Source organism: Amphibalanus amphitrite, unplaced genomic scaffold, assembly GCF_019059575.1.
Source record: "Amphibalanus amphitrite isolate SeventyFive unplaced genomic scaffold, NRLGWU_Aamphi_draft 000585F_arrow, whole genome shotgun sequence".
Taxonomy (NCBI): Eukaryota; Metazoa; Arthropoda; class Thecostraca; order Balanomorpha; family Balanidae; genus Amphibalanus; species Amphibalanus amphitrite.
Window position 1 is genome coordinate 234150 of NW_024882079.1, and position 13540 is coordinate 247689.

Sequence of the window (13540 nt, forward strand, 5' to 3'; positions counted from 1 at the left end):
TGTATATTTCGAAGTCCATGATACCGGTTGTAAATGGCGAGCGTTGTGTGTGTCGACACGGTGTTGGAGTGCCCCAGTGACCCAATTTTCGCTCTCGACCGGGAATAACGAAAGAAAAAGTAATGACCGTCTCGTTTCCACGCTTAATAGCTATTGTGTAATGTTATGATGTTTGGTTTGTGCTGAATTGCGGTTGGTTTTAAGATGTACGTGCATTTCTTTGTAGACACGCCTCAAACAGCAAACTGAACGTTGCTGAACTAGGTTGCAGGCAGGGACGGCATGATGATCGTGTTAAAATCCCTTTGAATTGCTTCTGTTGGTTTTCTGCATGTTGGATATTGTCTTTCAATCTGAGCTATTATTTAGCTTGGTTGTGGATAAATACCAAATTTGTATGTGCACTTTACTTCCTTCCTGGATGTCTTTTGGGGTTGCCATGCATTGTTTTGCATCCCCATGGCTTATCTATCTTGATCTCATGATTTGAATTTTGAAGATTCATGATAACCTTGGCAACAAGTGCTGAATTTTCCCTTTCTTGTGAGATGGTGTAACTGGTGTTTGTCTGAAATCTCATTACTGCATTAACACAAGTGCCAACATTTTTATTGATTTATTTTTATTACTGCTCTTTGCTTTGAAGGATGAATCAATTTGATGTCCTGCTTTTCCTTTTCTCGGTGAAGCATGCAGTGGTAATAGTGATAAAGTGTAATAATCATTATTTAATCTTAAATTTAAGTTATATGCCCAATTCCAATCAACCTGCATAGGCAAACATGCATGATATATTTTACAACTGTATGTCAACACAAGGTTTATACAATAGTTAATATTTAATTCAGCTTTAAATCTGGATAAGTCTCATCATCATTTTTGGGGATATCATGAGAGTGAAAGCAAGCTGCCCTTGCAAGCTGCTGACTTCATGGTGCTTTATGTTTGGTTCTGGTCTTCATTCAAGGTCACTGCGGCTGCGGCTGTAGCCTAATCTGCCGGCTCTGTCGGTCTGCTGACGTCCCCCCTCCCCCCCCCCTCAGACGGAGCCGATGAGTACGCTCGAGCTGGGGATGGAGACGGTGGTGGTGGCCTCCGGGGATCCTCCGGAGCCGGAGCCGGAGCCGGTGGCGGCCCCGGAGCCGGCCACCAACGGGCAGCCGGAGCCGGCGCCGCCGCCGCCGCCGGCCGGCACGGTGCTGATCGTGAGCCGCTCGGCGCCGTCGGCCTCGGCCGGCGCTGCCACCGTGCACGCGCCGCCCGACCTGTTCCTGGTCACTGAGGAGGACGAGTCGCCAGGTGGGAGCCGCGCGCCACAGCGCCGACGGGACGGGACTCAGGGTGGGATGGGATGGGACTCACGGGCGGGATGGAATGACAGGATGGCATAAGGGAGGGGACTGACACAGGCCAGGATGAGGCCAATTTGGGACAGGAAATGGTGGAGCAGGGGCTAGACGGGTTTGAAACACAGGGCTAGCAAGACGCATTGACTAGATTGCGTCAATGCGAAGGATGGACCGCATTGATGTGTAGGCCAATGGGCGGAAATCAACCACAAGCGATTACGGATATCCAAATGAGGGCGCTTATCAGGCAGTTCGAATGAAAGCTGCCATTTAAATTGAATCATGCCGTTGCACATTGGATGCAACCCTTCGTAATCGTGTGGAAAGTTTCCGATTTTTTTCACATATGGAGGTTTCGTGCGAGTATCTTGTGTGCTGTGTGGGTCGTATGCACGATATCTGTCCGTGTTCTTCTGTTATACCTGTAACCCGTGACTGTCGGCCATTGTGGATTTCCTTTGTTCTGAGGCGGATTGTTTTAGTGGCAGTGCTCAGGTAATTCAACATCGAATCCGTGAGGGATTATTTAGGTAGCGCCTGTAGACAGTGTTGCTGCGATGAAGTAAAGGTGCTATAAAACCAGAACCCAATGCTGTTATGTTACACGTTGAAATCCCCGTGATTCGCTCCGGATATGCCAGCTCTCCGGATATGGTCGGATATGGTCGCATATGCCAATCTTAACCCGTCGATATTGCTTAAACCGGGCGTGTACCCCTGTTGGCTGCGCGCCGGTTCCGTCATGGGCAGGCCCCAACGACGCTAGCCAGTCGGACGGGACCTTTCGAGCGGCCAGCCGCGCCGCAGGCACCGACGACGAAAGCGAAAGTAGGCCACCCGGTCACCCCATGAACTTGGCACTGGTTTTTATTTATCCGTGCGCCGGGCGACCGGTTGCGCCATGGCCGGTGCGCGGTGGCCGGCGAGGGCTCGGAGTCGGATAGGGGAGCTGCCTTAGCTGCCGGCGCGGCGGGGTGATATGGTCTCTGAGAACGGCACGCCTACGTGACCGCCAGTGGCGGTATCAGGTGTCCGCCCGGCCGGCCGAGCTGGCGGCGCCGCTGGCGGGCCGGGTGCGGCGTTATGTGCGGCTATTGATCAGCGTCCCGTCGGCGTGCCGGCGCAGCGCGCCGCCCTAACCCACTGCACTTGGCCCACTCGGAAAATGGGTCAGCGGTGACGTCACGCCTGCCGGCCGACGCGAGTGGCGCAATAGCCAGATGTCGCCCGTGCAGCAGGGAGGGGGGGGGGGGTGCAGCAGACCGACCGGTCGGGGTATGGGCGACGAGAACGCCGTGCACGCCCGATGAGACGACCGCCGTGGCCGCAGCACTTTCGTTTTGCGCAGCGAGCCGCCGTGGCGCAATGATGGTCTGTGAGCGGCGGTGGTGGCAGCACCTGAGGGGACACCTGGGCCGTCGTTCACGCGCAAAGTGCTTCGACAGACACTGTCTCTGTCAACGCGTCAAAATGTTATTAAAACCAAATTTAATTAAAATGACGCCGGCTTTTGACCTATAACAACAGGAAAATTATAAGTATAGTTAGTATAACACCGCTAGACGGCCATGAGCCATCTGATTGCTGGGCACGTCACGTCATACACCCTGTAATTCATGCAGTGACCCTGTTGACACGTTCCTTTGATTTATGACCTGTCTCAGTGCTTACTATCGGCTGTGATCGGTGGTAGATGGTCTCTGCTCCACTTTCGTTATTATTACGCATCTGTCTATAACCCCTTCCCTTCGCTGACGTGCTCTCTGTTTTCAGTTTCGCAGTCGGACGAGGGAGGTGAGTGTGCCCAACACCTGTCCGTCCGTCCGTCCCCGTGTGTGATGTGTGGTGCCGCTTGTCCGCCCATAGGTGGAACTATGTGCCGAACTGGGGGTGCCCGGGCGTAGCAAATTCGCCGCCGCCATATAGGTTACCTTGACCTCCGCCGTTTGTTGCGGCTCCAGAGCCAAACTCGTGTGGAGCTGAGAGAGCTTGGGCACCCCTAGCGCGGTATAAGCCTCCAGCTATGTGTCCGCCCTCACCTGTGTGTGGATTGGGAGCTGCGAACTGTATGTCTGTATGTTTTTGAAAGATTTTATGCCGCGCTGCCAAGTGTTTCACCCTGCGCTGACCTGACCTGGCCTGACCTCATATGCCCTGCTATGCTGCCCTGCATTACCCGCTCATGCGTGCGTGGCTGTGTGAGCTATGTTCGCGCGCGCCACAGCTCGGTCAGCCGTCGGCACCGACCGCCCACGGGCGGCCCGGGCGCGCCTCCGTGCCGCCGCCCAGGCCCGCCAGATAATGGCGGCCACGATCGGTGTCAAGGTCACCCCCTCCCCTCCCTCCGCCGCCCGCCGTGTCGCCGACGGGAACGATAGCAGAACGGAGCGCCGTCCGCCGCGCCGCCGCGCGCTCTTTCGGTCCGATTTGGCGCCGGTTTTTATGCCTACCGGGAGGTCCGCTGAAGCGGGAGCGCTGCAGAGGTGCAGAAATAGGGGTGGAGGGAGGAGGGTTCGGTTACCGGACAGATGCGCAGTTAACAGACCAGACAGACTGACAGTGCAGAGCTTTACGAATGCTGTCGCCGTTAGAGGAGAGCGTGTGGCTTTAGTATTAGCCTGTAGGACACTGCGATGGTGGGATCAATGATATTTTTGGAATGCACAAAAAGTTGATGATTATGAAAAACGAACAAAGATAGTCCGTATTATTTTTTATATTTATACTCTTTCTATTATGCCATATTCATTATGATATGATATTTATATTATATTATATTTTAATATATTTTTCATTTTTATGATAGTCATCACAAGGCATACCCCAAGCTTCAGTGTTGCCTCTTACGCTGTGCTATTTGTTTTTTCTTCTTTTCCTTTTAAATGCTCCACCTGCTACACTTAAAGCCGTGTAAGAGGTTCAGGCTATCAAGCATCTGCATTGCACTTAGCAAAGCCGATGCATTCTTGTTACCTACCTTCCAACATAGTTATATAACCCTGTCGCGGTGTCGCTCCCCGCCCTGCCGGTCCCCTGTCTGAACATCATACCAGTCCTGGTAGGAAGGCGACCGTGCCCCAGACCGCTGCTTTGTCACAGTCACCTGTGTGCCTTCAGAGTTGTGCCTTCACCAGTGTCTTTAGAGCACGACTAGAGCCCTACCTATCAGTAGACCAGCCATGTGACGCGATACAACCGGACCGTATATAGTACGACCTACACGATGTCTCTTCACGCGAATTAGCGAGTTCGCAGAAACAGGGATGGTCCATCAGGTGCATGCTAGCGAAAGTCTCCAGGCATTTGTTATTGTGGCATGATTGTTGGCTCGGTATGCAGCCTTTTGTGGCTGTTATTGCAGCCTGCCATTCTCGAAACGTCTTTGCTGCTTTGGTCAGGCAATGAAGCAATTCTTTGTTAAACATTTTCCAAAAATATTTGCGTTTACTCAGTCGGTGAGAATACCGTCCAAAATAATTTCTCAGTTGTGCGCCTGCCTATCATCTAGTGATGTAATAAACGCTGAAACTTTTATAGCAAGGAATGTGGTGCAGCTCGCAGGAATGTCTTTATGTGACAGAATGATAGCCGGGAATTTTCACAATTATCGCTCGGCCGTCGAGAGCCTGGTCAGCGACTCTGCTCCCCTTTGTATGCTGTCTGGGAGATGAGCGACTCTCACCTCGGTATATACCGGTGCTTGAGTTAGCGAACCGACCCGCAGTCGTCGTCCGTTGCCGGCTCTGTACTCCGCGCGGCTCTTTGTTGTGCAGTTGCTCGCCGGCCGGCGCGGCGTGGCGAGCCCGTGTGATTCGGTAAACAGCTTTTTACGCATCTCGACTGCCCTTGACGCCAGCGTGCAGCCCCCGCGGCGATGCACGCGGCTCGCGCGGCGCACCCTACAACGCAATGCGGGATATGTTGTGCCACAGATGAGCTGGCTGGGGAAGGCCTGCTCGTTCTCTGGCCTTCGATGCACTTCCTGAAAGCGGCGTGGCGCCGCTGTGAGCTCTTCCAGTGCTATATTGTCTCAGATCAAAGTGGAGCGGGCTATATGCTGTATTCTTAGCGTCCGCTGTATGCTAAAAATGATAAGACCGACGTGCTATTGAGTTAGTTGCTGTTATTTTTGCTAGCGGCCTTACTCTGGAATGTCCGGTCACTGGTGTAATCGTATGGAATGTGTACTGGTGTAATCGTACACCAAATCCCACTGGTCACATGCTCTATCCCATTGACTGCCAATGGGACCATCTGACTCGCATAGACGGCATGGTTCGTAGGTCGCACTCTGTGGTGTCTTGAGCCACACCACACGCCGGTGCTGGACTCCGTGCCCGGAAAATCGCCCCCATCACAGTCCCGCTGGATGAACAGGTAATTTCCTGTCGTGGTTTGACAGCCGCCGTCCGGTCGCGCCGTCCTGTTACGGGGGCGTACTATCACTTCTGTCACCAGGAGGTGCCGATGTCAGGGAAGCTGTCGTTACTGTCGCTGACACGTGCGTGTGCGTTATCATTCACGCACATCTGGTGACTGACCGGCTGTCCTGGAGCGGCTGTTTCACGGTTCTGGCAGCGAGGGATGCGTCAGCTTCCTCCGTGTGTCTGTCCTGGTGTGTGTGAGTGTCTGGGCGCTCCAGTGGGGAGGAGGGGGTCGGGGTTTATTTTTGATGGCGCACGGCACTGGGTCAGGGGGCTGGAGGGCGGGGGAGGGGAGGGTATCTGGGTCGGCGCAGACACCCCGGGCCGGCGTCGTGCCCCTCCTCTCCCCTCCCCTCTTCCCCGCGCCGCAGCTTCGTGACGCAGTTGGCTCTCGCTTCTCATCCCCCCCCCCAGTTGGGAGTGCAAGATCCACACAGGCCGAATGTGAATGAACACAGGGGCTCAGCTTCGTGACCTCCCATCCCTCCCTCTAGCCGTGCGCCTTGTAATCCCCTGGGGATTGGGCAGGGCTTGCAGCTCTCAATGAACCGATGTGCATGCACGGTCGGTGCTCGCTGAGCTCCATGTGGTAGAATATCCACCTGGGACAAACGTCACACTTGGCTGCCTGGCTGTAGCAAATGACAAAGTTACACGCAATACTAGAGGCTATGGGAAATTAATGAAAAGACAAACTGCTGGGCTCTTGAAGATCTTCATCAAGACTGTCAAGACGAAGTTTGTTTGACCCGACCCTAAGTGTTTTGCTGTTACCTGTTTACCGGGATGGATCTTTGGCGATTTATTCAGACAAGCTGTGTGGTCTGTGTGATGCTTCATGTTCGCATCGCAAAGAAGCAGCTGCGCCGTGGTGGTGCGTCCTGGCCTGGAGACATTGGGACAAAATCTTTTCGAATCCCCGTTCAAGGATGTCTCTGTTGCCGCCTTGAGCGAGGCTGCATAAAATGCCTTAGACAAGGCAGCTTATGAGCTCATTTGCAGGCCTCTGCTGACCTGCACAGCGCACACAAGCGAACATCTTCGCTTACAGTGCCTGTCTCGGACCAGCCTGTGTCTGACGATCTCTGACGGGCTGTTCGGCATAGTTTGGCCCAATTGGCAGTGGCACATCGCAGTGGCTCAGATTTGCCGTCAATCGTGCCTTCACCCGACACCTACTAAGCCAGCCGCCGACAGGTGGTCTCCTGTTGGTGTGACGTCACACTCACACGATAGTGACGTCACCCCTGACCCGGCGTGACCAGCTCGGTCTCCGTTCCCGCCGAGCGCCGTCGTCTCGCAGCGCCGCTCGCCGCCAGGCGCCAGCCCGCCGTCGCCACTTTCTCTTTCTTGGGGTGTTGAGCGGCGGCTGAGCGGGCGGCTCGGTTGCAGACCGCCCCCCTCCCCCCCGCCTCTGCCGTGGGGGGTGGGTGATGACGTCAGAGCGGTGCGGAGGAGAGCCGAGGTGCCGGGGTTTCGTCAGGCGCCCGGGGAGACTGCGCTCCCGGCTGCTCGGCGATGGTCTCTCGGCCTGCAGCGTTCGTTGCGTCACGGAGGGCGACTGTCCCGGCGTGGGCCCGGAGGAACCGCCTAAGGGGTATTACTGGCGTGGGCCTAGAAAACGCTCATAGGACAGGTGTGTGACGGGACCGGACACCGCTCTCTTCACAGCAAAAGACGTGGTCAAAGGCATATCTCGTGAAAAATCGTCCGCGTCTGATGCAGCCCGATATTTCACCCGTTTTGCCAAGCAGTAGGCTCTCTGAAAGCTGGTTGCGCAAATCGACTGTCGCGGATCGACACGACTGCTGCCACTGTCAGGTATCACAGATGTCACTGTCATTTGTCTGCGCCCTGCAGCTCCCCAGCTGGGGGTAAAAACACGGACATTGCGGTATCCGGCCGGGAAGGTAACCAAGCCTGAGCGTGCATACTCCTTCAGTTCTTGTTGGTACGAAGAACAATACTTATTTCCAAGTACCGATAGCTCTATCGAAAATCGTGTAGATTGCATCACATGATCTTTTTTATGAAAAGTGTAACATTATATTCCTATTCCTTTGTTATTTTTGTCTTAACAGTATGGGTGCTACTGCTCATAGAATTCAATAGAAATGGACAGCCGTTTCTTCTTATCTCACCTTTCTCCACACTAAATAGCTAATTTGGGTTTCAAGTAAATGCATGCTTTATGCAATAGTTTTCCCAGAACTGGAGGAAAACGGCCGATGGTATCCGTGGGTTGCATAACCCTCTAATGGTGTCAGGTACAGACGCGGGGGCCGGGTCAGCCCGCTATGGTCGGCCATATTGAGGTCAGCGGGACGCCCAAAGATGGCCCATTGCAGGCCCATTATACTCTGAGTCACCGCAACCAACCACGTCCTTTGCATAAGTCCTTTATCATCGCCAATCGGCGTAAGCTGTGTCGCAACTCTCAGGTGTGCGTACAGCCGTACAGTTATGTAACAGAGTAATCTATCGATAATTTGTATCCGTCACGACGCTGGAAATTCAGCCACTCTCCGGTCGGCTTCCACTGCTCAGTGCAGTGTGGCGTAGGTGCCCAGTAATCAGCACGGCCCAGTCTGCAGCGGCAGCGGCCGGAGTCTCTGTTTGGGAGCCGCCTGTCGGCCGTGGATTAGGACTGGGCCGGCTGGGCTGGGCACTGGCCCATCACGCGATGTCATGAGCACGGCGGCTGCGGCTGCGGTGCAGAGGCGATGGGCCGGCACGGCTATAGACTACAGACCCACAGAGCCCGTGCCGATTGATGGCCGGGCCGTGTGCGGCTGCACACACGGGGTGGAGTGACGGGCAGACCGGCCCCTCTCCGTGTCGGCCCAACCGCGCCAGACTGATGAATGGCCCGATATATCGGCGGCGTAATAGAACTCTCAACTCTGCACTGCAATCCCCGTCTGCAACACTGGGTGGGTGGACGAATCAGGCCCCCAGCGTAGGCCCCGTGGGGCCGCGCCGTTCACCCTATACCCCGCCGCTGACGGCGCGCTGAGCTGGCGCAGCCCCCGGCGTGACGTCAGCGCCTGTTTGCCGAGCTGGCCGGCTGGCTGTCTGACCCACTAACCAGGCCGGCCTGGCCTTGACACACTGCACTTGGGGCCGCTTTTTACCGCCTCAGGCTCGGCGCCGCTCGGCTGACCGGCCCGGTGAGTGAAAGTGAGCGGCGCTCGGAGCGCGGTGCGGCCAGACCTTTCGTTTTCGAACGCCTGGTAACCAGGTCGTGCTGCCACTCGAGTCGGGCCGGGCCGGGGCGGGTGGGGTCGGGCGGGTCAGGCTGTGAGGGGCCGGGCCAGGTTGGGTCGGGTTCAGAGGGGCCGGGCCAAGTCGGGTCGGGTTCAGAGGGGCCGGGCCAGGTTGGGTCGGGTTCAGAGGGGCCGGGCCAAGTCGGGTCGGGTTCAGAGGGGCCGAGCCAAGTCGGGTCGGGTTCAGAGGGGCCGAGCCAAGTCGGGTCGGGTGGGGTCAGGTCAGGCTGGGCGGAGCCTGCATATTTAATTAAGTGTTAGAGCTGGATCGCAATCGGTTTACTACGGTTCAATCGGTTGTAAATAGGTGCAGCAGATGTGACGACGGGCCATATCGTCTTGAACATGTTGGTCCGTGATGTGATATTATAATTTCATCAGTAGCAGTGTCTAAGACTGGAATGTCTTACCGGTACTGGCTACTTCAACAGCCCTGTCCGGGCTGTTCCTCTCCCCATAAGTATGAGTCCAGGCCAGGTGCGGCAGTAGCAGTCGCCGCTGTCTTGCTCGCCGCCTGTTCCGAGCTCCGTGCCGTGCCGACCTATGAGCCCGATCGTGACTGAGCCCTGCCCGTGGCCGGCGGGCAGCCATTTTGGCAGCAGTTTGGACCGCCGTGCATGAGTGCGGCCCCGGTGTGGGTCGGGGCCACGCCGAGTACTCGTGCCGAGCCGCTGCTGGGGTCTGCTCAGCTCCGCTCCGGTTCGGCCTGGCTCCGGTCACTCGCTGTTCCGACCGCAGTACAGCATTGTGGGGTATCGATGAAATGTCGAACGCCAGCCGCTGTGCTAGGGACTAGACAAATCATAAATAGTCAAATGGATACGAGCATTGACCGTCTGATCTCTGTTCCAAAGTCTACCAAGAATAAGTCATAACTAAGTAGTCCTGCGACCTGCGTTCGTGAACCGTTACTGTTGTAAGGCGTAGCTCACTCTGGCTGGTAGCTCGTAATTCCTTGTCCCTAGATGGCACTGCTGGCGTGCGCCTGAAGGTATGCTGTGCCGCAGTGTCCGCGCACCCGGGCCACGATTACGACGATCAGCCCATTTGAGCGGGCGGGGAGGGCAAACGAATTGTCACCGCTGAAGGCGGTTGCTGTCAATAGGGGAAGTTGGGGGAACGCCGAAGACTTTTTTTCTGACGCCCGTAGCACGCAAGGTAGACAACATAAGCTATTCTTGTTGGCGTCATTCGAGAGGCCAGTCTTTTGCCTTTCAAACATACCAGGCGCATTTGATGAATTCGCATACCGTTAAGCGCACAAACTAAAAATATCAAAGAAGTGACTTTTTCGGCGTTGCCCCGGACTGCGGGGAAAGCCGAAAATGGGAGAAATGATCTACGGGGAATGCCGACATTGATGTTTTGCCATTTTATCTCAAACTTTATCCAGAATTGATCAAAGCTGACACGCGTGTTAAGAGCTTGAGGACGCGGTGCACACTGGAAGTTATAATTGTGTGATATAATAAGAACATGCCAGGTAAATCATTCCTTATAGGTAACAGGCCGTTGTGTCGGTTGAAAGTGTAATTTGTGTGACTAAAAATACGCGTTGCTATTCTACAGCAGTAAAGTCCACGTAGCGTGCTTTTAACACGTGCGTAATCGCACGTTTTCGGCATTACCCCAGCCTGCCATACTTTCATTTGCAGGCCCATAACTTTTCAACGTGCTGTATAAATTTCAAATAGGCAGCACACTTATGCAAAGACATGCTAAAGATTATTTGACCGAATTGGCCAGACAAACGGTAGCATAATGAGTAAGAAATGCAGCTTCAAAGGCGCATGTAGTACAAGGGAAACGTACCTTGAAAACGCTCTTGGCGCCCTCACAGCCGAAGTATTCCGAATGACGACTCGTAACAAACATGCGATAATTGTAGTCACTTAAGCTTCAGAGCATCACTGACAGGTGGCATCCATGTCTTACGGTTTTCGAAATATCTCGAATTTCGGCTTTGCCCCAACTCCGGCATTGCCCCAACTTCCCCTAATGAATCCAATCTAAAGTGGAAACGCGTAAACTGTTCAATTTGTATTTTGTTGTCCATTATATTCGTTTCATGAGACTGAATTTCTTATGTGGATTGTGGGAAAGAGATCCCAGATTGTGGTTGCAAACTGCTGCTCTAACATTGGATGAATTTCGAATGGAGGGTTTGAACATTTTTAAACTTGTCTTCAACAAATATTTAAAACCGTCGTGAATGATCAGATATTTTCATTCAGATACAAACTTGTAACTAGTTGGCTTGCAACAACAGGGACCGACCGATTGCCACAAGTAGACTATGGAAACGCAATAAAACTATCGATTTGGTTGCTCGACCGACCAGCCTTTGTGGCCGATGAAGCGCTTTTACGCGGCGGTCTGATTTCTGACCGGGTTTTACCTGTATCTCCTGGCGTGAGCGGTATTATCCGGTGAATCAGATAGGCGGAATGACGGTCGACCGGCCGTGGTTTCCATGATTAGTATCGTCTCCGGCCTGGTGACAGAGCGAAAATGCCAAACATTTATGCGGGGACCTGCGTCGGCTTTTCGACGTGCGAAATACCGCTGTCTCATAATCTAACAATGTGGATCTTTTCTCGTCGAGCCGGCAGATGCGTCAGAGTGTGCTGAAGCTCACAGCCCCTCGCCGGGCGTTGATCACGCTCACTGGATGGTGCAACTGCAGGAAGTGACACTCTGAAACTCGTCACCATCCTGAATAGAGCTGTCATGTCTGCGATAGTGCAGCGTTGTGCAACGAACGGTGCCGCTGTGAGATTTGGATTAACGGACGTGTACGGACGGTGTGAATTCTGGCGCCGGTACAGGAAATGTCCTCGCGGATTCCGCTTATGGTGCAGCGACGGTGGGGCCTCGCTTGAGTGAAACTGGGTCTAGCTGAAAGATTATTGTAGAATAGAAAGTTCACCCGTGACATACAATTAATTGTTCAATGTAATTCGATTGGAATGATTATTAGTCATTCCAGTGCGCGCTCCTTAATTGCTATGCGGTATGGGAGCCTCAACATTTGCGAATCACTTCCTGTTATGTTACGAAAACTTCATCTATGCTAATGCTCGGAAGGATTAGTTGAGATGCTCGGCGGCATCAGCATGCCATGCGCTTATTCAACGTGATGTCCGACACGCCATCCGGCTTCTCAACTTTTTTGCGATGGCTCCTCAACAGGCAGGCGTGTTTGTCGCTTCTGCAGCCTTCTCGGTATGGTCCTCGTCATCGATACAGCGTCGTCCATTCACGCAGTACCCCCGGCACAAAAACGACCACCGTCCTATCAGCGTTCCGTTTTTATCGAGCGTCACGTGCCCACCTGATGACTGGCTAACCGTGTGAAAGGCTGTCATCGTGTGAGAGGCGTGTTGTGTGAGAGGATGTCATCTTATTCACTCGGTCCCTTCGTCCTGGTTTATCCTCCCCTTACCGCTCCAGAAGAGAGGATGCCACCATCCCCATCCGTAACCGGCTCTTTTCCATCAGTTTGTTCAAGAAGGGAGACAGTCACCCCACCCGATTCGTCCGTCCTGGTCCCTCCGTCCTGCACAATCCATCCCCGTTCATTTTTGCAGGATGAGAGGACCCCTTATCAGTCAAGGCTACTGCAGGGGAGCGAGAGGGGTGGCACTTCGGGGAGAGAAAGGGAGGACCTTGGAGAGAGCGAGTCGGGACACTTCCTCACGGCGTCGGCACTGTGCTTGATGGGTCATTGGGATCCGCCCGGAAAGGGGCATCTCTCGGGATGCCTTGTGGTGTCGAGAGAGGCACGCATGTATGGAAATTTGACGAAGATTCACCTTTGTTCTAGTTCTGAACGTTCCCAGTCTCGACTGACTCTTAGTGGTCGGCTTTCGCGCTCTCGTATCGATCACTCAAGTCTGGCAGAGCGATGGCCGATGTGAGACGGCCGGCTGGCTATCATAATGCATAGTCATTATAGACTGAGCGGCTCCCCAGAGCTCCTCTTGTGAACGAGGGAACCTGGCACCGATTACACCAAGCTGCGTGACCTGAGAGTTATGGTACAGCAATTCACTTTCACAGTCGCACCTCGGTAATACCCGACTCACGACTCCAGTTCCCGGAGTCCAACTGTCGGTCAGGCATTGTGTCGTGGCTCGCGGGACAATATGCCAGAGCTGGCAACTCGGTGGATGATACTCATCATTGAGAAAGAAGCAAAACTGTGTAGTGAATCGATCGATTCGTTTAGTCGTTATCGTTGGTAAATATACCGATGTCCTGGGTCTGTCTGCCTCTTTGAAGTAACTGTTATTTTTAGTCATTTTCCGCATATGTTTAGTTATCAAACTAGTACATTGTGCAACATGTATAACTCGCGACCCCCGTGTGCGGGTCGTTGGGTATGGGCTGTGTCGCTCCGATTCTGTATATGGCTGCGTCCCAGCAGAGACCAGCGGTGCCTCATAGTGACCAAGAGGAGTGGACACTGGACATTGGGCCCTCCATCCGTCCCGCCGGG

At 54.0% G+C, this 13540-nt stretch overlaps 1 protein-coding gene across 5 annotated transcripts in view; it reads left to right on the plus strand.

Annotated features, from left to right (window-relative positions):
• The first annotated feature begins 25 nt into the window (after positions 1-25).
• Positions 26-13540, plus strand: part of LOC122394332 (nuclear hormone receptor FTZ-F1-like) — a 67069-nt gene continuing 53554 nt past the window's right edge. For 2 of the 5 annotated variants that reach the window (XM_043391128.1, XM_043391129.1), the window contains exons 1-3: positions 26-119; positions 1044-1299; positions 3123-3143. In XM_043391128.1, coding sequence (XP_043247063.1) covers positions 1053-1299; positions 3123-3143 — 268 coding nt within the window. In that variant the 5' untranslated portion in view covers positions 26-119; positions 1044-1052. Of the gene's footprint in view, positions 120-191; positions 207-1043; positions 1300-3122; positions 3144-13540 lie in introns of those variants that run through there. The other 3 variants (XM_043391126.1, XM_043391131.1, XM_043391130.1) reach the window with 3 other exon arrangements.